Genomic DNA, 27,045 nt, shown 5'->3' with positions numbered 1-27,045 from the left:
GACGGGGATTGAACCCCGCACCTCAGAACTGTGAGGCTGACGCTCTAACCAGTCGGCCACCGTGCCGCCCTGTTTCATTATATAAAAGGAAAATGACAATGATACAATTCATTCCTTGATTTTTTTTCCCTTCTGTGGTTTGTTTTATTTTGCCTGATACCAAACAAGAATTAAAACAGTTTTTCCCCAAGCATTGAATTGGATCAACTTCCACAGAAATGTTCTTTTTTCTTTCACAGATAATACGAATAGTATTAAGCTAAAAGTTTTTCCTCTTGGAAAAAAAGTAAATTTTGTCAAATATATACATAAACAATCCTTAATAAACTAATGTTTAATAATCTGACTTAATAAAAGTTGCTGTTCTTGGGTCCCAACAAGTGGGCGTCAGGGTAAATCCGAAGGACTGGTCAGTGATAGCCAACATGTATTATATTTGTTCTACTTGGCATTCCTATGAGCAATAGAAGTGTGTTGTTAGTTTATATATTTATTATATACCGATCCATCCATCTATCCATTTTCTGAGCCGCTGCTCCTCACTAGGGTCGCGGGCGTGCTGGAGCCTATCCCAGTTCTCATCATTATGTGTCAGGAAAATGTTTGGAAATTATATGGGAAACCGGAGTGCCAGCGGCACGGTGAACGACTGGTTAGAGCGTCTGCCTCACAGTTCTGAGGACCTGGGTTCAATCCCCAGCCCCGCCTGCGTGGGTTTTCTCCGGGCACTCCGGTTTCCTCCCACATCCCAAAAACATGCATAATAGGTTAATTGACAACTCCAAATTGCCCGTGGTGTGAATGTGAGTGCGAATGGTCGTTTGTTTGTATGTGCCCTGCGATTGGCTGGCAACCAGTTCAGGGTGTACCCCGCCTCCTGCCCGATGATAGCTGGGATAGGCTCCAGCACGCCTGCGACCCTAGCGAGGAGAAGCGGCTCAGAAAATGGACGGATGGATGGATGGATGTATGTATATATATATATATATATATATATATATATATATATATATATATAATGAACATATCTTAGTTATGATGTAATGAGTAGATGGAGTTGATTTCAACTGTTTACCGCATCTATTTCTAATTTCTATTTATGAACCAGTATTTCCAACGTATTCCATTTGGCTGGTGTGGTTCCCTACTTGTCACAGGATTGGGCGTGAGGGGTGGGCTGTATTTAAATGGCAGGAGCTTCTGATGGATGACGTACTATCAGGCCACGAAGAATGCGCTTTTCTCATTGGTCAGTCCCGGCTGGTCTGCTGACAACAACACATCGGTTTGGACCAATCTGAACGTGTTTTAGACCACAGCGTCTGTTTGCGAATGACGTAACTACCGTAAAACAATATGGTGTCGTTTGCAGGAAACATAATTGTAAATGAGTACAGACGGATAGACCGCTGCCTCCTTTGAGGCGCTGGTGTTGTCCGACTTTCACTGTTGACTACAAAAAATAAATAGAGCAGACTTCTGTTTGTATTCAACTCGAGCCTCCTATTTTAGCCGAGAGGCGAGTTGGTGACAGCGGTCAAGGATGGACTGTGGAGAGTACATGTCGCCAATGGAGAGCGTGGACCCGACTTTAGCGGAGTTAGGAGATGAATTAACACTGGGGGACATCGATGGTGAGTTGTATTGTCACTGACAACCGTGTTGTTTATTTAGCTTTTTTTTTTCCGCTCAGTCTGATAAGCATGGCATATGCTAGTCTGGCACAGCGGAAGAGGCTGAGCATGTCTGTAATTTATGGGACTCTAGAATGACCGATAATACGCCGTCATTTATAGCTGCATTACTCAGGCGTTTCTATTAAATTTGGGCATGGTGTCATTCAAATGACTAAAATACAGGAAGTCTCATGTAGGATGTTTCCATATATGAGCATTCCAGTGCTACTGTATGTGCAATCATACAGATTCATGAAAAAGGTCCTCACAGCATTTGACCATGCTATAGGACACCCGAACACTAAAATGAATTCTAGTGAACTCTCGTTTATAACGTAGGATGCATACCAGACCCACCTGCAATAGGTGAAAATTCGGGAATTAAAGAGGCCATATAAAACATTTCTTAAATATAATTTACCCCTCCCGCATGCTTTAAACATATCAGAACACACTTAAACTTGTTAAATACACTTTGAAGTATTACTTAGCGCCTTTTCTCACTCTCTCACTGTCAAGAAATGGGAGACTAACATAATAACATCACTTTGAGGAAATGAAGACTCTTGCTTGCACAGTTCTGCATGTAAGGTTTGTTACTTTCAGTCTACTGTAAACTGACACATAAAATAAAAGAGATACAAATATTGTATGTTTAAACAACAAAATACTCAATCAAGCCACGTTATTTTGTCTAACGAAAGTCAGCTAGCTTAATGCTAACGGAACACCATAGACGGACTAGCCAAAATTAGCATAGATGTTAAGGTAATTCTATGAACAATGAACCGTGATATAACTGGGGGCCGCTATGTCCAAAATGAAAGGATAGCCGTGCACATTAACTTTTTAGTATTTGGTTCTATAGCTGTTCTGTGCAAGTTCTTTATATACCAGATCGCTCAGCCGAAGACCACAGCCATCTACTTATGCTTAATTAATGTCATAGATGAATGTACACAATGTGTGACAGACAGAGAGTTATAATGTATAATAATGATTAATGCTCATGCGAGTTGCAGCATGCACAGCACACACCTTACAGCAAATCTTTTTTTAGCCGTGGAGTCATGGAATATCATTTTCTTATTAGGACAACCAATTTTAATTGGAAAAAAACCCACTTGTGGACACAAAGTTCAACATACCCCTAATACAATGGACCTTATGATTATTATTTTTTTTTTACTGAAAGATAAGTTGACACACTTTTTTCCCGTTTAACCATGCACTTGTCTCTTTACATCTAGAACATTCCCTCTCCCTAATTACTCTCTTTGGGACTGTAGTTACGTAACCTTTTTTCTTTTCACTGAGAAGCCCACAAAAGTGATCCCCATTGTGCCATCTTGTCAGAGGTTCTGAGGACTCCTAACTGCCTTCATTTGTTCTCTCTGTTTGTCCAACAGTCTGCCCCTCATTGAGGTGTACACATGCATGGTTTTGTGTATCTGTCAGCATAAATGTTCATCTGAAATACATGACAAAATGTGCTTCAGTATCCCCAAAAAATAAATGGTGGGAAGCACTGAATTGTATTGTTGGTCTGAATAGTTCCGCAATAGGCCTAAAATAGCCACATTGTTTCAACTAATTGCCATTGAATAAATAGTTGCCGCACCCATTATTCGCCTTCTTCCCCCCCATCAGGAAAAAGTGTTTTTGTGTCAGATCTCCTCTACTGTATCATAACACACTGCATGATGATGGTAAAAATAAGTGTATGGTGGAGATTAAGGAGTAATGCTGCTGTACACTATAGTTTAACATTGCCCCCCCCCAAAAAGGAGAATGGTCTGATAATGACATTCGATTAATTTAAAAAATAAGAATAATAATCTACTGACAAGTTGGGGAGAATGCATTTAGATTTAAATCTTTATTCATGTTAACAGTGAAACAAAAACAAACCAAATTAGAATAAAATTTAAAAAAAGGTTTAATTACACATTTAGTTTTTATTCATTCAGTGCAGAACAAACAATTCAAAATGAATATCATTATATTTATTATAATACATATTGTAATGTAATTGTAATAGAATTAGCTTTTAAGGATGGGAAAATTATGATCAATAAATATATTTCTGAAAAGAATTTGGTCTAAAAAAAAAAAAAAAAAAAAAGTCTCCCCTCAAAAGGAAAATGTAACATACTCCTTAGAAGCCTAGTGCTCTATGCAGTTCAGAAACTATATACTCCCTTGGCTCTCTGAGGAAATACAGTATGCTTATTTATGACATTAATTCGGCCATTGACAATTTTTTGGCCATTTCTGGTAGCCGTTTTTACTTTCCTTTCAGTAACAAGGAACAAAGCAACAACAATGGCGACCGTGGAACAGTGTCTTCTAGAACAAATGAACCTAGATGACCAGATGATGTTTAATCGATCGAGAAGGCGGCAGCATAGATAGTATGTAGAACCAAGGGGCACGCTGTGTATATCATCACAGCATGTGACTAAAACGGACCAATCACGAGAGATGATCTCCACGGCGTTCGACGCGCAGCAACTATTTTTGCCGAGTGCGCGACAAGCTACGCAGAGGGGCCGTGAGGGGCAATTCGTTGGTCACGTGACACAATGCAGGCGTTGTAGCTTTTGTAACCCTTTCCAGGCTGCTAGAAGTCAATTACTTTATGTCTCGACTTTATGTTCTGGAATTTCTTTGGATCGTGTCATTTTGTTGCAGCTTTTTTAGATCTTTTGTCTGACTTGATTTTGTTGGGACAAATTCCGTTTCAGAGATTTCTTGATTGAACAGGTCTGGAGGTAATCAGGCTTGGGTGTGATCAGTGAAAATTAACCATAAATTGTGATTAGCCACAATTAATTCATGATTTAAGAAGGGGGGTAATTACTTTTTCACACAGGGCCAAGTAACTGTTTTTTTTCCTTTATGAATGAAATTACCATTTAAAAACTTTTTAAGTTCACTTGGGTTATATTTGTCTATTTACATTTGTTTGATGATCTTAAACATTAAAGTGGGCAAACTATGCAAAAATATAAGAATTTGAGAAGGGCGCCAATACTTTCTCACAGCACTGTATCCTTTCACAATACATACACAAAAAAAAAACTAGATATTGCCCAGCCATTTTTAGAAATAATTTTATTAAAAGCTACTCAAGGAAAAGGTGTAAAATTTCCAGCTTAAATAGGCAATGTGAAACGGGCTAATGTTTCAACAGTACAACAATCTTAGCAGCGTTGAAATTTTAGTTTTACAGTTTTTCTTGTCTGTCTGGGGCATCAATATATACATTTTCATTACAGTTTTTCTTGTCTGTCTGGGCCATCAGTAAATAAATTTTCAAGGCCAAGAGCAGAGGCTATGTGTGCATGTACCACTTCAAGGCCAGTCTGCAGCATTCACTGCTATTACCTTGTCTTATCTTTCTGCCATAAAAACAGAATCCACGCTCTTCAGCCATATCGAAAGAGACACTATCAGGACTAATGCTTTTCACTTTTACTCAAGGCCTTGAAGTAATCACCAATGTTACTGTCATACTCTGTACAGTATTTGCAGTGTGACACAGACAAATTGTTGGCACTCTGTTGTTCAAAAAAAGAAAAGAATGAAATAACTTGAAACTGAAAAGTAATAATAAATGAAAGTCAATAAAAGTCAGACATTGCTGCTGAATTGTGATCCAACAAGTTTTTTTTTAAATTATTTATTTATTTATTATTTTTTTGTAAATCTAAGAGAAACAGGCCTGGACACAAATGGTAGTACCTTAAAGGTCAGACGACAAAGATGTTATGGGGTCAATTAAAATTCATATTTGCATTGTCTATGTTATCTAATACATGCACGTCATTTCCAGCAAGTTGTCAACTATAGTTTAACTAAAAATTAGGTTTTTATTACGCTTATTGAGCACTCCCCTAACATATTCGTAGCTCGAGACACCAGAGTGTAGTTACTCTAGCCACCGCAAGAGTGACGTTGCAATTGCCAAACACAGCGTGCTACACTCTATAAGCAATGGTGAGCAACATGTTGGAATATGAGAAGGAGGAGGATTTCGACGTACAGGAGCATCCAACCGAACTTGGCATCGTCAAATCGTACATGTTTGACCCGATCAGGAGGTTGGAACAGGCTGGTATGTTTGTGCATCGCATAAATCCATAATTGACTTGCTCCAGCTCACTTATTGATAGAAACATAGTCATGGATAAAATATAATAGGCATGCTCATGGGGTCAGACAGTTGAGGGAAAAAAAGCATGTCTTTTGATAGTCATGGCTAGAAATAATGGCACCCCGGGAGGGGGGGGGGGGGGTTCAATATTTTTGAGCACGACTATACATATTGGGCCATGCCCATTTTTTGGGGCTTATTTGGGGGCCTTGACATTTTGTAAGCATATATTTTTTGACACAATTGTTTGTCCATGGATTTAATTACAGAAAGTTGTCACCACGGACTAAGTCTGCAAAATCCACCCAGACGGTTCTGCTTCATGCTAGCACAACTGGGATTGCCTAAAAATGTGAAATGTTGTGAGCCCTAGCTTCGTACCGAAGAGTCTGCCCATGGAATTCATAGCTGCTTTCTATTCAGGAGATGTCACTTGACAATACGAATTGGCAAATTCCATGGGTCTTCAATTCTACAGGGAGAAAAATGGTCCAAAAGTGGGGGTGATTGGTGCTGACGCCCATGTTTGGACCATGCCCATTTCTGGCAGAATCGTGGCCCAGGAAGAAGCTCCTCAAGAAATGCTGGTTTAATGCCTTAACTCTTTATTTCAAACATAAAATGTATGGGCAACTCATGAGAAATGCCTTTTTTAACAATTTTAGACCAGGGGGATTTATCAAAATGAACGCATGCTAATGTATATGAAATACACACACAATATGCAGATTGTTTCCCTATGTAGGCTTTACTTGGGCGGCCCCCCCAAATATATTAACAGCCGCCCAAGAAGACGAAACCAGAATTCCCCCCAAAAAACATGCACATTCATACTGGAATTGATTTGATTTTGGAACCTGTCCTCCATTTTTCAACTTTCTCCTGGTTGCCCTTCTGGTTGTTATGTGCGGTGGATTTTGTAACAGGGTAATTCAGCATTGTTGTTGTAAATATTAGCGATGTTCACATGAGACCTGGGACAACCACCTCATCGTCTCAGGAAAGCTGCTTTTTGGATTTAATGCAGTCGAAGTTTCCTGTAGTGGACAAATGGTGGATGGACATAATTCTGCACGACGCTTAACAGCATTTACTGTTTCTTGACAAATTAAGAATATACTCCGGCCCATTAAGATTATTTTGAAAAGGGATAAAATTAACTGATGAATCGGTCGCGCCGCAGTCTTCAACAAACGAGAAGAGTCCAGTTCCCTCAATAAACCTTTGCAGATTACCATTCGCTGGATGACTGAGAATCGACACAGATACACAGTACATAAATAAATTTTATCCTAATAGTTTCTGATTACCGTAATTTCTCATGTATAATGCACACCGATGTATAATACGCACCCACAAAGTTGACCTCAAAATTCTGGAAAACCCGTCAACCTATGTATAATGCATTTTTACAATTCATGATTTTGCTTCTACCCATATGATCAGAACATGAAGTATTCTCTGTATTTTGTTAGTTTTTTCAAAGAATTATTCTGAATTTAAGTAATTTATTTGAACACATACTTTCTTTTTATTTACTTGCTCTTACTTTGAAATTCACAGCCCTACTTTTATTTAGTAAATGAGAAAACACACAATTGTGCTCATATGTTTGATTACCCAGGCAGAATTTGTAAGATGTGTACAATTCTTTTAAGAAAACATGAAGGACCAGGTGAAACACATTAAATTTTTCTTTTAATGGGATTCAAATTAAACTGTCAAGCATTTCAGAAAAGCATTATAATTAAACAAAACATAACCATAAAGAAATAAATGATGGTTGTTGTTCAGTCATCAGTCGTATTAAAAAAAACAACAACAATATTTCACAAATTCTGCCTGGGTATGTAAACCTATGAGTACAATTGTACAACCCCAATTCCGATGAAGTTGGGATATTGTGTTAAACATAAATAAAAACAGAATACAATGATTTGCAAATCATGTTCAACCTGTATTTAATTGAATACACTACAAAGACAAGATATTTAATGTTCAAACTGACAAACCTTATTGTTTTTAGCAAATAATTATTAACTTGAATTTTATGGCTGCAACACGTTACAAAGAAGTTGGGACAGGTGGCAAAAAAGACTGAGAAAGTTGAGGAATGCGCATCAACCACCTGTTTGGAACATCCCACAGGTGAACAGGCTAATTGGGAACAGGTGGGTGCCATGATTGGGTATAAAAGGAGCGTCCCTGAATTGCTCAGTCAATCACAAGCAAAGATGGGGCGTGGTTCACCTCTTTGTGAACAAGTGCGTGAGAAAATAGTCAAGCAGTTTAAGGACAATGTTCCTCAACGTACAATTGCAAGGAATTTAGGGATTTCATCATCTACGGTCCATAATCTCATTAAAAGGTTCAGAGAATCTGGAGAAATCACTGCATGTAAGCGGCAAGGCCGAAAACCAACATTGAATGCCAGTGACCTTCGATCCTTCAGGCAGCACTGCATCAAAAAACGACATCAATGTGTAAAGGATATCACCACATGGGCTCAGGAACACTTCAGAAAACCAATGTCAGTACAGTTCGGCGCTACATCCGTAAGTGCAACTTGAAACTATGCAACGCAAAAGCCATTTATCAACAACACCCAGAAACGCCGCAGGCTTCTCTGGGCCCGAGCTCATCTAAGATGGACTGATGCAAAGTGGAAAAGTGTTCTGTGGTCCAACGAGTCCACATTTCAAATTGTTTTGGGAAATTGTGGACGTCGTGTCTTCCGGGCCAAAGAGGAAAAGAACCATCCGGACTGTTATGGACGCAAAGTTCAAAAGTCAGCATCTGTGATGGTATGGGGCTGTGTTAGTGCCAATGGCATGGATAACTTACACATCTGTGAAGGCACCATTAATGCTGAAAGGTACATACGGGTTTTGGAGAAACATAGCCTGCCATCCAAGCAATGTCTTTTTCATGGACACCCCTGCCAAAGACTATGTCCAAACCACATTCTGCACGTGTTACAACAGCGTGGCTTCGTCGTAAAAGAGTGCAGGTACTACACTGGCCTGCCTGCAGTCCAGACCTGTCTCCCATTGAAAATGTGTGGCGCATTATGAAGTGTAAAATACAACAACGGAGACCCCGGACTGAAGCTGAAGCTGTATATCAAGCAAGAATGGGAAAGAATTCCACCTACAAAGCTTCAACAATTAGTGTCCTCAGTTCCCAAGCGTTTATTGAATGTTGTTATAAGACAAGGTGATGTAACACCGTGGTAAACATGACCCTGTTCCAACTTTTTTGGAACATAAAATTCAAAGTTAATGATTATTTGCTAAAACAATCAAATTTATCAGTTTGAACATTAAATATCTTGTCTTTGCAGTGTATTCAATTAAATATAGGTTGAACATGATTTGCAAATCATTGTATTCTGTTTTTATTTATTTTTAACACAAAGTCCCAACTTCATTGGAATTGGGGTTGTCCATATATTCAGTCATATGTACCCCTGTCGTATTGGAATTAAAGTGTAGCCGACACCTTTTTCATAACCTCTAGGTGGCATACTGGAATGAAAGTGTACAACTTTTTCATAACCTCTAGGGGGCGGTGGCATAGCAAAATGAAAGTGTACACCATTTCATAACCTCTAGATGGCGGCATACATTTATAAAAGGTGAAAGTCTTTTTCATTTTCTCCTATACCTATGTATAATGCGCACTATTGACTTTTGACAATTTTTTGGGGGTAAAAAACAAAAATGCGCATTATCCACAAGAAATTACGGTAAATGACTTTAGATTTGTATATATTGATCTCTAATACAGGCCATCATCTGATGTTAATATGTATACTTTTACCATGTTAATTTCATCTGTATGTAATGATTTGTCTCGTTAATTATTAATTCCGTTTGTGTCGACCTATTTCCTCAGAGTTGCTCCAGCTTGTCAACCCGGTGGGGGACTTCCCAGAGCTGTTTGAGGAGCAGATAACCACCGCAGGGTCTCTAATCACCACCCCACGACCGGCAACTCAAAACCCTGGATCTACCCAAGCATTAACCCCTGTTGCCTGCCAAAGCCTCACTCTTGGCCACTCTCCCCCTCAGACGTTGTCACAGACGCAGACCCCCTCCACAACCACAGCCTCTGCAGTGCAGCAGCAGGTGACCCGCAGCCCCCCGCCCCTTCAGCCACGGCCTCACGTGATCCAACCCATCCAGCCCCATCTGATGACCCAACCCACCATTCAGGTTTGACCGCTTACACCCATGTCCAATGAAGAATAGCTTGTTTTCCTAGATTACATTTCATATCGTCGCTGTGTGATGACCACCTAGATAAAATGTAATATTAACTGTTTAATGGAGAACTGTTTGATTGAAACACGCCACAAACAAATGCAATCAGTTCAGGTAGCAAGAACAAAAAAACAACACACAAAGTTCACAGTGCGATCAAAGGCATTGCACTTATAGTTAGAGTTGGGCATCGTTTGAATTTGAGCTCATTACTCATTTCGATTCCAAACGATTCAGATTATTTTAGAGGACTGGGTCAAAAACGTTTTTGTATGGATTAAATGAAGGCTGTCCAAATTATGAACATCCATTTTCTTAGTAGCCTGCAGCATAGACTAAAATAAATATTTGACTCAGGGGTTCTTTTTAACCAGTGTCAATATCAAACCTATGAACCAAAAGGCAATGTGTGTGGAACTAACCCAATTTACTTAATATTCATAAATTAATGTTTCAGCTAATAGTTAAATATAGCATTGTTAAATGAGTTATTTGTGACTGTTTTATCACCTCAAATGGTTTATGTGTGCACGTTTTAACTTCCTGTTTAAGCTTGTCGCCTTTTATTTTGAATGGTACACACCGCAACTCAGCATTTTGACACGGAAAGTAACTTTGCACGACACCGGTGAATTTTCATCGGCTCTTGCGTAGCTTTGAAGACTAAAATCCATCCATCCATTTACTAAGTCCCTTCACTAGGGTCGCGCGTGCAGGAGCCTATCCCAGCTATCATCAGGCAGGAGGCGGGGTACACCCTGAACTGGTTGCCAGCCAATCGCAGGGCACACATAAACAAACAACCATTCGCACTCACATTCACAACTACGGGCAATTTAGAGTTGTCAATCAACCTACCATGCATGTTTTTGGGATGTGGGAGGAAACCGGAGTGCCCGGAGAAAACCCACACAGGCACGGGGAGAACATGCAAACTCCACACAGGCGGGGCGGGAGTTTGAACCCCGCTCCTCAGAACTGTGAGGCAGACGCTCTAACCAGTCGCCCACCGTGACTTGACTTGACTGAAGTTCCGTGTGGTGTTGGCCGAAGCTCGGATCGGCAGGGAGCGCGTCAGACTTCTACACATCGTGAAAGCCTCCTTTGCACAATATAATCTGATTCCAAGTGTTGCACTGAGGTGACAGGTCATTTATTTTATCAAACTTGAGACACACTTTTTTTCGCCCCCGCTATTGGGCACAGGGACGTCTTCATGCGCGTTCATCTTCGTTGGCTTTCACTACTTTCTTCTTCAGGGTCGGCGGACTGTAGACGTTGAAACTGGGAACCGAAATTTTTAAATTTGAACGATTCCGGGAGAACCGGAATGTTAGTCCCGGTTCCAATCTGTTCTCGATTCTCGATGCCCGACCCTACTTATAGTTTATATGGACATCTGACTGATTTATAGTTTATTGGCTAATATAGCCAGACAATTCTTACCTGCATGTGTCAGGCGGACTTTGAAGTGAAATTAAACTTGTACTGTCAAACATCAGATGAAAACACCATCATTATCAAAGTTTGTTGGCTCTTGGCTTATTAAAGTAAAGTGATCAATCGAGTGTCATTCATACTGTCATCATCTTATCAAGCAAAATGAACATACAGTAGGCGCTGTACACGGTCTTAAGTTTCATGGACACTTCTAGCAGCCAACAGAAATTCTCATTAAAAAAAAATAGAACAAAATTGTACCTGTCATTTATGAGCACAGAATTGAAAGAACATGGTTTTGAGAAAACTTTTTTTGTGTGTTAAATGCAGATGCAGACCCAGCGATTCCCAGTTCACACTTTGGTTCCAACATCAATCCAGACGCCGGCGCCCCAAACTGTAATGATTGCCTCCAGCGGTGGACAGTCCCGTTTTATCCAAAATCCAGTCATCTGCCACCCAAGCCCTACTTCTGGTTTCCCAGGTGACAAAAACTTCCTAACTTAAGTACTGTATAATATATAATAAGACTTCCATCATCATGTCATTGAAATATTCTTATGATTAAATTTTGAACCTGGCTCTTCACTGAGTACTCATGTTTTAGTTGTTCTCCCAGTACTTCAACCACAGGTGCAGAGCATTATGACATCATCCCAGCTCCAACCAGTGACGATTCACCAGCGTCTTCTGACAACTGGTCAGACCATTCAGACTCTCTCTACAGCACCCACTACAGTCCATGCTATGCCACAGCAGATGCAACAGGTTGCAAAACCATTTTTGCTGTCTAAAAATCAAAATTGACATAAATGTCTGGTGTTGTTTTTGATTATTAGAGACACAGTTCTTTTTTGACGGTGTGGGGGTTCTTTTCACCAGGTTTTGGTTCAGCAGCCTCAAATTCTGAAGACAGATTCCCTGGTTCTATCTACCATGCAAAACCCAGCGGGGATCACCACACTGACTACGCCCCTCCAGAACACAACACTGCAAGTTCCGGTACACAGCTAGCAATACACTCCAAAGATTTAATGTCACTGTTGTTAGCACTGTCCTCAGTTTATAACATAGTTCCGATCCTACGACATAACCAGCATTTGTACGTAAGTCAGAACACACTGTAGTCATTATCACTAACTAATCACTAACCTACGCTAACGCAGTAGTAAAGTCATAATTACAGTAAATGCTTGCATGAAAGCTTTTCTAGGCCACAAATATAAAACAATGCATGAAAAACGGTCGGCTCTGCAGTAACTGAGTGTGCCTTCTTTTGCCCCACAGCAACCTATTCATACGCCGCTGCGCAAACTCGTTAAATGCTCGCCATCCGTAATGTTGTTACTGTGATAAACTGAGATCCCCCTGTATTGAATCCAAGAATTTAAAGTGTTTGCAATCCCACTGGTACTTACGTTTGTGTCTGTAGACACTGATGGGCAGCAACCTCCTGACTACTGTTCTGGGAGGCGCAGACAAGCTGACAATTAAACATCTACAGTCAGGCTCCCCCCACTGCACCAACGGCATAATATCAAGCCTAGAGCAAAGCCCTATGACTGGAGGGGTGCTGTGCCAAGGAGGGGTGGTGAAGGAGGGTGAGAGGAGGACCACCCACAACATCATAGAAAAGAGGTACCGGTCATCCATCAATGACAAGATTATGGAGCTGAGAGACTTGGTCGTAGGAAATGATGTCAAGGTCAGTAATTTTTAATAAATTTTGTCAATAACAGGATTTGATAATTAATTTTGAGAGAAGTGAGCAGCTCTAAAATGTGGTAATATGCTATCCCTAATACTGTTTTTACACTCATGTAGCTAATGAGGTAACCCAAATATTAGATTCAGCTCTCATTATGAATGAGTGCATTTCTACACCACTACAAGCTTCAACCACAATAATAAACCTATTGTTTTATTAATATCTCGCTGACAGTCAATCAAGACTGAACATTATTACCTTTGTAAAGGCAGAATACCGTATTTGATACTCTTCTGGTATTGGTTATCATTGTACAGTATATTGCAAGTGGTCTGGAATGGAAATGTTGTGACTTGTCGGTGTACCTACCGAAAGAAAGTGTAATGGAATTCTCACTTTTTTTTTCCCCCATTACATTTTTGCCTTCAGATGCATAAGTCAGGTGTGTTGAGTAAAGCTATTGACTACATTAAGCACCTCAAACAAGCAAACCACAAAGTTCGACAGGAGAACTTGGCTCTTAAAATAGCAATCCAGAAGAGCAGTAAGTGTATTTCTATACATCGATAGCTGCATGTAACAAATTAAATATATTTAATACCTTACTTTTTCTCAGAGCCAGTGACACTGTCTGAGGTTATGGAGACTAAAGAGGAAATTGTAATGATGTCACCTCCAGCCTCTGACTTTGGCTCAGCTTCCCCTCACCAATTGTCTCCCTATGGTGTGGACTCTGAGCCCAGCAGCCCCTTAATAGATCATGATCAGGTAACGTACAAGGTGTTTAGGGCCATCATTTTCTTGGACAAATACAAATACAAATTTGTCTCATTTGCGCACGCTGCAGTTGTTTGTGAATATCACCAGTCATTTGCCCTTTGTTGTAAACAATAGTTTACTTTAAAAAAAGGTATTGGGCCTTTATAGCGAACCAAAATTTTTGGGCCTGTATTACACAACAATATTCTATCATTTTAGGTTGCATATTTAGCATTATGTCATTCTTTCTTTCAGATGAAGTGTGAGCCAGACTCTCCTTCCTCTGTTGGAGTGATGGATGGTTCTCGTCTGCTTCTCTGTGCCCTGACATTCTTCTGTCTCTCCCTGAACCCACTGCCCTCTCTGTTGGGTTCTGAGACCTCAGAAAGTATCTCTGCAGGGCATGGGCCATCTAGAACTCTTTTCTGGTTCCCAAGTCCCACACAGGATTTTGGTGAGAAAAGCTATCTCTTGTGATGATTTGAATTTGGAGACTTGCTGCTGTGAGAGAATATTAACAGTATGAAACCTGTGTGCCCTTTCTTTCTGAACCTTAGCCTCTTGGCTGCGCTGTTTATTGCCATGGGTGATTGTTTGGATGCTGAGTGGGCTGGGAGCAGTTTGGGGTTGTGTGCGGGTGCTTTACCTCTGGGAACCTGTCACCCCCCTTCACTCCCCAAAGTCGGTGTCCTTCTGGAGACACCGAAAACAAGCTGATGTGCACCTGAAGAGAGTATGTACAATTACTGTCTGTCATTTATTCAGTTAACATGCGTCTCACATATTTTGGCTTCTGCTTCAGTTGTTCTCATACCTACTGTTGCTGATTATTGTTCTCTGTTTGAGTAATATCACTTGATCAAACCTTTTCTAACATTGAATCCTACAAAATAAGTAAAATATGAATGATTATTGCTGAAATCGGATAGGACCGATATCGGCCAAAACTCAAGGCTACAGTATCGGACATCCCTAATAACAACTAGGTTGATAGGTTGGCAAAACCGGCCCAATTTTTGTTATTTATACACTTGCATATAGCTTACTCTCTTTGAACATGCAATGTTAATGGTTCTACACAACAATTTTCATTGTCATTTGCACTGCTGTATATTTTGTAGAAAAGGAAAACCCCTAGTTGTTTGTCTATTTGTTCCCTGCAATTAATGAGGATGACGTGCTATAGAAAATGGATGGTGGAAAAATTTGTAATTGCATTTCATCGCGGATACTGTTGGAAAGATGAATAACTTGACCCACAGATAGGCTAGTTTTTATGTGCAGGTGCATGATTTTCCCAATAGAGATGGGAACTCTTTCGCTTTTCAGCCAGAATATACTGGGATATTGCTATATCAACCAGCCTTACGATCCATACAATAAAACAACAGACAACAGGTTTTTTATACTGTATGCGTATAGTACTTGATCATTTAATATGGGTTTCAATTGTTTGATTTGCTGTGTCCCATTTTGTATTTACAGTTCATCTAAACATACTTTAATAGCCGTTCCAACATATTTTGCCTTTGTAGTCTCTTTGAATGCTTTCCCTCCCTCCTTCTCTCACAGGGAGATTATGAGGCAGCATTGACCAGTTTAGAGACCTCCTTATCCATCTTGACCAGAGCATTTCCTTCCACCAAACTGGACCTGATCTGTTCATTGTCCTGGAATCTGATTCGGTATTGTTTACATCGTCCAACCCCTCTCGGCTGGCTGGTTTACCAAATCAGAGGAAAACATGAGGGGGATGAGGCCAGGACAAGCGCAAAAGATGCTGCCCTCGTATACCATCGTCTGAGCCAGCTGCAGCTCACAGGTAAGTGTAGGTATGGTCATTCAAAAAAATTCTCATGACTCATCGACAATCTCAATAAAAAATTTCGATCAATTATGGACTAATTCGTCATATCAAGTTTTAATATTGAATACAGACGATAGAAAACACACAGTTGAGCCTGAAACAATCTTGGTGATAGTCAGTGCAAAGGCGAAAACAGCTGTTCCAAAGGTTACTGAGGATGACGAGATGCACGCTTCTTGACACGACACGAACATCGCCATCCTCAGATACCTCACTGAATTCACTTCTCATCTGTCTTTCTTATATTTGTAAAAACTATTGTAAAGTATAATATTTAGAACCTACCTAGTTATTTTGTAGTTCAAAGTGGTCCCACAGCTAACCAGCTCTCATTTCTACTTGTTTCATTTTGAACACCAGTCTCTGTTGGCAGCAAACTGGCCTGACCTCAATTAGAGTACAGTGGACCCCAGCATACACACGGTTCGGCACCCGTTGATTTAAAAAAATAAATAAATACATTTTTAAAAATCCAGTTTATTCCTTTTTCCCCCTAATTAAAAAAATAAAATAAAAATCCCGTTCTCAATGCAATTATGGTGGCCGTCAATTAACTGCGGTCCTGCCTGGTCCCTACGAAGGGTGAGGAAAATTACAGTGGTGCCTTGAGGTACGACTTCATTTGTTCTGTGATCACAAATCATCTTTCCCGATTGAAATGAATGGAAGTGCCATTAATCTGTTCCAGGCTCCCCCCAAAAACATTATTTTTAAAATAAGAAAAATAGCACTCTTTAAATTCTTTATAAAAACATACAGTAATACAAATGTCAAATAAAAAGTAACAAATTCCCATTTTTTTGCTTGAATTCAATGGACATTGTTCCGCTACTTCTGGTTTGAGCTTCTTGGCCACTTGGGGGGGAGTATAATCCAGAGGTATAGACACATAGGAAAACACGGTAAACTGCAGTAATATTAGTCATGTTTTTGAAGGAGTAAAGAATGTATACCTTATTTGGTATTGGTATGTTGTCTGTCAACGTGTGTTGCTCCACTGTTTGTGTTCAAATATCAAATATCCGTTGCTTAAAGTCTTATAACGCCGTAACACTGATGCTCTTCGTTCTATGCCGTTTTACATTGTTAGGATTAAGCTACTGTGAATGGACTGTCCTAAGGCAAAGCTATGTGGCTGCTTTAGATAAACATAATTCTTTTTGTGCTTAGTTTGATAGTTGACTTCAAATGGTAGTGCCAATAAACAGCTTGAAGTTTCATTTTTGAAGAATTGTTCATTATCTGCCAAACTGCTGCTTGTTGTGAAATAAGATGAGTTGAATCACTGCCACCGTATAGCACTTTTGAATCTAAAATTTTTGCTCATAAGTCGAAGCAAAAAATCCTCAGAACAATGGCTCATATCTCGAAAAACTCGTAAGTTGTCACTTTTATCTCAAGGCACCAAGTCAGTGAGCTGCTTAGAGCCTGCTGCTTCATCAACTTCAGTCCTTCAGTTTGAGTGGAAACCGATATTAGAAAGTGCCATGTTGTGTTTTCCCTCTACTTATTAGGAAAGCTGCCTCAGCGTAGCAGCTTATGGGCCCTGTCTCTGTCTCTGAGTGCTGTCAACCTCAGCGAGAGCGCCCAAGGAAAGATGGCCCCCGCTCAACTTACCGAGATCTATGTCACTGCAGCCGCTGCCCTACACAGTGTACTGGGTCACCATATTGCATGTCTGCCTGTATGTCTCTTACATGCTTATCTTATGTCTGCCATCTACTTTTTAAAATGTATCCATTTTAGGTTATACAAATCCTTTTTTCCCCAGGGTTACTTACTGAGTTGTGCAGAGAACATTGCAAATCAGTGTGAAGCGAAGCACATTCCTGACTGCTTGCGCTGGCTCTTCACCCCATTGGGCAGGCAGTTCTTTCTGAGCTGTGATTGGTCATTGAAGTCAGAGAGCAGCGATGGGGTGTTTACGTCACAGAGAGACCCAGGTACAAATGACACAGTTGAACTCTGCTCCTCCAAACTGATTAAGGTAATATCTTGCCATTTTGTATATTATAAAAGGTCATCAAGCATTTGATGTTAAATGACTTAACTGTTTATCAAGGAAGAACCTGTCATACTCAAGTCTGTCTTCCTGTAATTGCAAATGTTTCCCTCTAGCTGACCCAATTGCCCAGTTGCACCGCTGTTTCTGCAGAAAGTTGCTTGAAAGAGCCGTTCACACCCTCATCCAGCCGCAGAGCGACTCAGAAGTGGGCAAACACAAAACCAGCTCTGGGTATGACGGAGTGCTGCTTTACTGGAGGATAAAAACATTCCATTACTCTGAAGCTATGCATTTGTTATTTCCTTCTGCCAGGGAGTTTTCCAGTGCCCTGGAGTTCTTGCAACAGTTGAATAAATGTACAGAGGACTCTCCTTCTGCTCCTCCCTTCTCAACTCCTCCCAATCACAACATCACACCAGGTACAGTATGTACGACAAAGCACAAATGCAACACTTCCTTATTAGACATATTTAGAATTTAACTTCCTTCATCGACTTCTTAAGTTTAAGTGCCAAAGTAAAAGTCAATATGAATTGATTTTCTTCTTGCCAAAGCAGTACACTTAGAGCTAATGTAGCGTTTAAAGGTTGTGCAGTCAATATGATATTTTTTTTTTGAATGTAGTTAATTGTTCCTGTCTTATGCCAAGCCCTACAGCACACATCTTACACCACATTGTATAATGAAAATGATGGCGAAAAAGCGTAAAAGACATCTTTAAACATGATAATTTGTTTCTGAAACAGCAAGACACAAACATAAAACTGATTGGCTGCTTTTTTTAAAGCCTCTGTTTAAAGTTCTCTTTTAAATCCCTTTTTGTCTGGTAGTGAGAGATCCCTTGAGTCGGTGGTGGGCTTTGGTCCTAAAGGCTGCCATCTATTGGCTTCAGGGTGATGATGTCACTGTGAGATCTTTGTTGGTTGAAGCAGAGCGAATGCCAAGGACTCGGCACACTCTTGAGTAAGTGCCATGGCTTGTGAAGTCATTGTTTACAATCCATTTACGTACTTTTACAGACATTTTATACTGGATTTATGGAACAACCCATATTAAATGCAGTGTTCCCTTGCTTTATTACAATTCACCTACCGCAGCCCTGCTGCATTGCAAATGTTTTGTGGGACGTATCTACTTGTCTATTGTGGAAATACCTATTTTGCGGAAATCCACAGTTTAGAGTGATCCTTTTCTGTGCTCCCAAAAACAGGCTGATCAAGCGAGTTTAAAAAAACAAAAAAAACAAGAACGATCACCGATCCGATCACAAGATGGAGCAATGTGTCTATTTAAATGACTTGTTCATTTACTGTATATACTTGTGTACTGTTTTCACTGTATCTTTAAAAATATCTTGTCAGGTAATTTATTCTAATCAGTCAGGTCAAACCAATATTACAACACGACAGAAATAATGGGTGCTAACTGACTGTAATTAATTTATTGTAATTAAATTACTTCACACACAACGAAACTTTAGAGCATGATTCGACAGAACGCCGGTACAACCGTTAGTGCTAACACTAGCTTGCTAGGCTATATAACGTTTTGTTGCCTGCTTGCGAGCTGTATCGTATTAAAAGTATGTGAGCATACCTCAAGCAAGCCTTGAATTAAAGTCTTCTCCCGAGCACCGGTGACCACCAGCACACGTTTTGCCCCATTTTGTTCTTATAATACACACTACGCGATCAATTGTTGTTGCCGTGGTAACGAGTGTATCCGGTCGCGTTTGAGTTGACAAGATAAAGCCCAGTGATCGTAAAAGATGGGATGTAGTGGTCTCAGAATACAAGATTTTATTGCAGTAGTCTGACATAGTGCAATCGTGCAAGACCAAATTTGTCTTGTAGTCTGATCCGAGCATTACATGTTGTCTGCCCCACACTGCCGACGTGTTTTTTTTGTTTTGTTTTTTGTTTAAATAACTTTATTGGCTGTCAAATATTTACAGTACTACATCATAAGACACGCAACAAAGCTAAAAATAAATCAGCTTTTGGCTTCAAATATACTGTACACGATGGCGACGTGGAGTAGATATCTTTTGCGGAGTCATTGATTGGATTGGCGAATTATGACATTAAAGCCGATCAGCATAAAATGCTAATTATCGGCCGATACAGATGAGGCCGATCAGATCGGCTAGTATACAATGGTACCTCAACTCGTGAATAACCCGACATACATTTTTCAAAATACAAGCCCTCCCTCGGACGATATTTTTTGCTTTAACTTGCAAGCAAAAATTTGAGAAAAAGAAGCCTTTCGCTTGCTTACAGCTGTTTAGTTCCACTCCCAGTTGAAGTTTACTGTCAAACTAAACATAAGAAAAATACAAACATTTGACCTAACTTTGTCTAAGCTTCACGATGTATCGTTCGCAAAAGTGACATTGGAGGTTCCTGCAATGTAGGATTCATGTGAACCCATGTTCTCATCTAAATTCAAAGGTACTATATATTACTATATAGTAATTAATTATATAATATTAAGCATTAATATACATTAATAATATATATTGCAGGGTTAAAAAAACTTATTCTATTTTCCCGTATCGTGCAGCCCTAACACAAAAGGTAGCAACACATGCAGACAGATTATGACAATAAGACTCAGTCACACGCATATATTTTTTATCTTCTCTGAAAAACAACATGTTACTGCAGCTCATCTTCTGTGTTTCAGCATCAAATCTAGCTGTAATATGTCTGTATGTACTACACTACCTCCTGGCTGGTGGCCAAGGCACACCACACACACCAGACACACTCTGCCCATTGAAAGAAAGCATGAAATCATGATGCACAAACTTTAATCCTTGACATTTTGATTGTTATTACAGTATGTTTTGTAAGCTACATTACTGTACAGGTTACAAAAAAAAAAAATTGGTGTTGGGGCTGGAACAAATGAATAGGATTTCCATTCATTTCAACAGGGAAAGATTATTTGAGATACAAGTGTTTTGAGTTAGGAGGGTGGTCACGGAACTAATTAAACTCGTAAGTCAAGGCACCACTGTACTTACTGAAATCCCCTCGCATGTGGGAAAGGAGTTTTTCTAACACACAGGTACTACAATACTTACATTATTTTCTATGCATTTTATACTCGCAATTTTTTGTTCAATATGTTTACAATGTGTTAAAAATGTGTGTTTTAATATGTTTAAAGTGTGTGGAAGGGGTAAAAACTATATTCAAAAAATGTTTTCATATGGTCTGTCTTTTGTCAGAATTTCACATATTTCAGGTGGGTCTGGAACATGTCCCGTGCGATGAACAGAAGGCTCACTGTACTCCTTTTAACTTTCTGTCCCTTCTTTGGGTTTCAGCCACCCTCTGCCCAAAGCTGTGCAGTTACTCTGCAAGTCCTTTCAGATGAGTCTGTCATCTCTGAAGGGAGAAGGAACGTCAGCCTGCCTGTCCCGTTGTGACCAAGCCAGCAGTTACCTGCGCTCCAGCATCTCCGTGCCTCTTGGCCAGCCTGGTGACTGCCTAAACAAGGTAGGAAGCAAATAAATATTTTCTTCAAAGGTTCTTTGGTAGAGTTTTTATTTGGGTTTGTTGTTAGAATGCTATATATTGGGGAGAGGTGGATGTTTGTATGCAGCAGAGAAGGCAGGAGGTGGCTGTGGTGCATTGTAGTTGCATTGCATGATCTTCAACCCAAGTGCAATGCATCTGCAGGGCATTACAGAGGCCTCCCAGGTCTGCATGCTACTTCTACACCAACCACTGTGCCGTGGGAAATTATCCACTTTTACTTAATTAGTCCAACGTAATTGATTTACTGCAAATAATGTATCTTTGTTCATCTATGCCAGCGTAGTTACCGGGAGAACAATTAACTGCTCTTCCACATTTAATTGCAAATGACTCAATGCAACTGCATAGCTGGGGCATGTGAGCACTACTCTGCTACAAAGAGTATTTATTAATTGCCCTGTCAAATGCTGGAAACAAGATTGCCCATCACAAAATATAATTTACGCTCGTTTGACTTGAAGGGAAATCTGTCTTATGGTAACTTGTCACTCTGTGAATTCATAAAAGCTTGCCAGTGGCATTACTGTATCGCACACCTAGCAGACAGGCTTTGCTGTGTCTGTCGGCTTGCCTTGGCTGTCGACCATGTAAGGTGTCTTATTTCTCCGGGAGGAGTGGAAAATCCTTAGGAGCGTGACAATTTGTAGCCATTCCTTGTCTCTGTACTGTATTTCTCTGTCTTGGACACGTCACAAAAGGTGCCGCCCACTTTAGATACCGAGTTGGAGAATGCTGTCACCGCATGTTTTTCTTTTTTCTTTTTTTATATCATACCACTATTTAAAAATGGGTTATTTTTTTACAAGGTACCACGGTACTTTTTTATTGTTAATAGTTGCTCTGTATTATAAAATATACATAGTGAATATAAAGAAATAAACTGGTTTTGTAAAGTGTAATTAAGCAGAAAGTCACGCACGTCTTCATGTGGAGCTAGATGGGGTTTGGCCAAATAAGTGATGTCAGGAGCTGTAGTCAGTCTGGTTGGCCTTTACTACGTAGTTAGTTCAGTGTGAGTGCCCTCTCGTTGAGTGTTTTCAATTTGTATTTGTGTATTTTCCTGTTCAATAAACATCTGAAAATGGAGATTAAGCTTCTTTTGTTTGGAAAGTGGATGGGACAGAGTCCACCAGCAATTTGAACTTGGAAATTGGCCACTCAGCCCACCCTGGGCCTCATCAAATTTCTTTCAGATGTAACTTTTGTCAAAAAAATTAATAAAAAGAACAGTAATCCAGCATTTTGTTTGTTTTGAGTTCTTGATTGGCCCAGGCCTAAGCCCCCCTACACAGTGCAATATGGTTTTCTGTGTAGTCCAGTTTTTTTAGTTATAGTTTTCCATTGATCTATTGTTCTTTATCATCGAAGGCGATGGAGCTCTTGGTATGCGACCTTTTACTGACATTGAGGACCAGTTTATGGCAGCGAGGCAGCAGCACTAATGGAGAACCTGGGCCATCATCTGCATCTCAGTTGGCTGGTTTTCAGAGTGACCTCAGTGCGCTCAGAAAGCTCACACAGTGCTCCAGACAGGCCCAGCATAAGGTAAAGGCATGACCAGATAAATCCCAATAATAATGAATAAATCATGCCCATCCCTAGTTTAATCAAATGTTAATAAGTATATCATTATAATCAAATGTTTATAAGTATATAATTAATCTCAGCCCTTGACATTCAAAAGAGCTTCTTCAGATCCAGCTTTGTTTATGCTTGCTGACTGTATTTGAGACATGACTGCCTTTTACTGTAGGTGTTCCTCCACGAGACCACAGTGAGGCTGATGGCGGGAGCCAGTCCTACAAGGACACACCAGCTGCTGGATCACAACCTGAGACGAAGAACGCACGGCCTCCACACTGCAGGTGAAGAATACACCAAGGCTGCTTTTGTACATTGTACAGACTACATAATCTCCATGCCTTTCCTTGATCCTTGCCTAATCATATTAAAATATATTCTGCTACATTGCCCCTATTGATAAGATAAAATAGTCTACGTTCAGAATGATAAATGCCTAGTACTCTCTGCAACTGAGTACAGTGAAACCTGGTTCATCTCGCAGAGGATACGTTCCAGACCCACCTGCAATAGGTAAAAAAAATAGTGATGTCAAGAGATCATATACATTTTTCTCATGTAGTTTTACAACTTCTACACACTTTAAAGACGTCTAAACTTATTAAAACACACTTTTTGAAGTATTCCATAGCCCCTCCTCTCACTCTGACTGTCAAGAAGTGGAAGACAATATGAAGAAGACTATTTGTCACTCCAAGTTGAATTTTACTGTAAAACTGACACATCAAACAAAAGAGATATTACTGTAATTATAGATGTCACGGTCATTATAAACATTCAAACAACTGCTACTTTAACACACACGACACAGCATCGTATACAACAAAAGGGAATTCAACATTGAGAATTAAACAAAGACCAAAATGTTCATCCAAACCACATTTCACACTTAATAAAAGAAGCTAAATTGCAATGTGCCTATTAGAAAGTACAACTGGCTTAAGTTTAGTAAGTATCATAAGCTAATTGAATATATCCGACCACCGCTACTTAGAGTGAATTGTAATTCATAAGTGGTTTGGGTAGAGGGAGGATGGATGCAGCTGCTGGTGCTCTTTCAATCGCTTTATTTAACAAATGTTAACCAAATACAGTAAACAGAAGCGCACTCCGAGCATTCCTGTCGGTAGCCTCAATTTACGCCATCACTCAACCGATTCTACATGATTATTCACTAGACTTTACACCGATCTGATTGGCTTGATTGGTATTGGCCGATAAATATTCGGTCGCTACTTTGTGGTTTTCGTCTTTTGGTGGGGTGGTCTGGAACATAACCTCCTGTGATAAATGAGGGATTACTGTATAGTAAAATCCATTCAACACGATCACTTAAAAGTATGCAGTACAAAGGAGGCATGAAAAATTAACCGTGATGTAGTGAGAATTCGCTGGAGATATCAGAAAAATATACTACACAAATATAACAAAAGGCAATGGACGCTGATCTCTACTTTTCCCTCACTCTGCTATTGTTAGATGGCGAGAGGGAGCGGGCTCATGCCATTCTACTGGCCTGCCGCCACCTACCCATGCCCCTGTTAACCCCACCCGGCCATCGCGCCCACCTGCTGGCTGAGGCCAAACGCACCCTGGAGCGGGTGGGAGATCGTCGATCTCTCCAAGATTGTCAGCTGATCCTGTTGCGCCTGAGCGGCGGCGCAACCGTCGTTGCATCCTGAACACACACACGCACACACACAAACACAAAGGCTACTGTTGATTGCACTCATTCACTTACAGTATATAAAGGATATGAGTCAGTCATTTACACCCATAAATTTTTCAGCCTGTATCGACGTCTCTTTTTGCTTGATGGCTAGTTGCGCCTCCAATGCTCAGCTTTAGAACACTCTTCCCACCTTGTGGTCATTCACGCAGGGTACAACGTCGGCTGACTGCCTCACACTTAACATGTTTAACAGAGAATATCAGGTGTAAAATGGGCTTCCAAAGAAAAAGGGACCTTAAATAAATAGCTGTTCAAATTCATGCAATTGCAGAAGTGCATTGTTCAGCTATTCAATCCCAAGCTGCACAATAATCAGCACTTTGTAATATCTAAAGTAAATCAGTTTGCCAGCTTCATTTCTAAGGTCTGTAAACAGCGTACACACAAAAGACAGACTGGTTTACCTTCAACTATAAGTAGTGTCGTTTCTTGTCTACCTCATACACAGTTACATTATACTGTGGGGAAAAACAAAATACCCAAACACCAGGTTGATTATTCTGAATTGGAAGTGAATGTGCAGCTTTCAGTAAATCACAGAGGTGTTATTCTTCCCTAAAATGTCGGACTACACAGGCAGGGTGCTTGATAATGATGGCCTTGTTACTAACTACTTACACAGAAACATAGATATTGTAGTACATATGTAAATTAAATTGAATATTAACAGTTGCGGCGGCCCGGTGAGCGACTGGTTAGAGCGTCTGCCTCACAGTTCTGAGGACCGGCGTTCAATCCCCGGCCCCGCCTGTGTGGAGTTTGCATGTTCTCCCCGTGCCTGCGTGGGTTTTCTCTGGGCACTCTGGTTTCCTCCCACATCCCAAAAACATGCATGGTAGGTTCATTGACGTCTCCAAATTGCCCCTAGGTGTGAATGTGAGTCCGAATGGTTGTTTGTTTATGCGTGCCCTGCGATTGGCTGGCAACCAGTTCAAGGTGTACCCCGCCTCCTGCCCGATGATAGCTGGGATAGGCTCCAGCACGCCCGCGACCCTTGTGAGGAGAAGCGGCTCAGAAAATGGATGGATGGATGGATTAACAGTTGCGATTGGCTGGCGACCGGTTCAGGGTGTAGCCTGCCTCCCACCCGAAGATAGCTGGGATAGGCTCCAGCAGTGGAGGATAAGTGGTAAAGGAAATGGTGGATGGATGGATGAACAGTTTATGTATTGGTTGTAAATATAGATAGACTCATTTTTAAAAGATTAAATCGTACGCGTTTGGCTACTTCTCCAAGGAAAGCCAACATTGACGACTACATTACTGACAATCGTGAGTTGTCGGGCTGGTGTAATGGCTGGACCAGCAGAGCAGTTTTAGCTGTCTTGCCCTAAATTTCTAAATCTTTTGCTCTGTCATTTTAAAAAGTAATTCCATTGTTGGGGGGAATGCAATGGGTAACCCCCCTTGTTTATTGTAAAATATGTGTTTCTGCAGTGATACAGTTGAAAGACTATTATTTCTCAGAAATGTCATCTACATTTGTAAATGTTTCAGGCAAAACACCCTTGACTTTAAAGGAAAAAATATTGCATCATATTTAAAATGGTGTTAGAAATTGCTAAAAACAGTTTGTAATTTGTGCCTCTCACAATTTGCTTCTATCATTCCTGTTTTTGTGTCTTGTTTAATGGTTATGTACTTTTTAGATTAATGCTTTGCTGGGGAGGGGGTGAAAAGTCAGCCTTTATGTGTGTGTATTATATTTGATTGTGAAGAACTTAAAACAGAACAAGCATTTTAGCTTGGTGTGGTAGCTTAGGGTTGCCCTTTTTTCTGTGTGCACTTCAAATTATTCTTTTTAGAATAGCGAAGCAAACACAATTAATGCTTGTAGAAATGTACAGAAAATTCTCTTACAGGTCAAACCAAGCAGATCAATATCTCTCTTCATTGTGTGCAAAGAACAAAGCAATACCCAATTAACCATGATGGGCTGGGTTTATTACTGTTGGTCTACTGTTGTGATTGTTACAATTTTTTTTTGTCTTTTCCCATTAAGCATTGTACTTTCTAAATTTTACTCTTTGTCACTCTTTTTGGTGTTGGTGTTTTTGTAATAAAACAAAATGTGATGGTGGTTGGAATTGATCTTTTTTCCTCCCGTGGAAAAATACTATCCAGCATAAAACAGGAAAGTTAAGAAGTAATGGCACTATATCGTGGTTGCCATTGGCAGTATGATGGCATTTGATTGCATCTGCTACCTATACGTTATACAAATAAACGATATAATTAACATTATTTCTACTATATTATTGGTATGTATGTATATATAGAGATTTTATTTCTTGGGTGTTTG

At 40.1% G+C, this 27,045-nt stretch overlaps 1 protein-coding gene across 1 annotated transcript; it reads left to right on the top strand.

Annotated features, from left to right (window-relative positions):
* The first annotated feature begins 1,329 nt into the window (after positions 1 to 1,329).
* On the top strand, positions 1,330 to 26,823 carry srebf2 (sterol regulatory element binding transcription factor 2). The gene is made up of 20 exons (XM_061749137.1): positions 1,330 to 1,634; positions 9,733 to 10,052; positions 11,871 to 12,024; positions 12,160 to 12,308; positions 12,423 to 12,542; positions 12,973 to 13,245; positions 13,678 to 13,792; positions 13,865 to 14,016; positions 14,263 to 14,461; positions 14,565 to 14,740; positions 15,580 to 15,829; positions 17,389 to 17,558; positions 17,646 to 17,817; positions 17,993 to 18,110; positions 18,192 to 18,298; positions 18,710 to 18,842; positions 21,217 to 21,388; positions 22,799 to 22,975; positions 23,184 to 23,295; positions 24,491 to 26,823. The coding sequence occupies exons 1-20, from the start codon at positions 1,544 to 1,546 to the stop codon at positions 24,691 to 24,693; spliced, it is 3,363 nt and encodes a 1,120-aa protein (XP_061605121.1). The 5' UTR covers positions 1,330 to 1,543; the 3' UTR covers positions 24,694 to 26,823.
* Positions 26,824 to 27,045: the final 222 nt, after the last annotated feature.

Source organism: Phyllopteryx taeniolatus, chromosome 16 (genome assembly GCF_024500385.1).
Source record: "Phyllopteryx taeniolatus isolate TA_2022b chromosome 16, UOR_Ptae_1.2, whole genome shotgun sequence".
Taxonomy (NCBI): domain Eukaryota; kingdom Metazoa; phylum Chordata; class Actinopteri; order Syngnathiformes; family Syngnathidae; genus Phyllopteryx; species Phyllopteryx taeniolatus.
Note: the sequence above shows the minus strand (reverse complement) of the source record. Positions and strands in the feature narration are given on the sequence as shown.

Excerpts from the sequence above, each read along its gene's own strand:
- srebf2 (XM_061749137.1), top strand. The coding sequence starts at position 1,544 with ATGGACTGTGGAGAGTACATGTCGCCAATGGAGAGCGTGGACCCGACT. Across the intron at positions 17,818-17,992 it reads TACGTCACAGAGAGACCCAG|CTGACCCAATTGCCCAGTTG; the intron begins GTACAAATGACA and ends GTTTCCCTCTAG. Across the intron at positions 18,299-18,709 it reads CAATCACAACATCACACCAG|TGAGAGATCCCTTGAGTCGG; the intron begins GTACAGTATGTA and ends TTTGTCTGGTAG.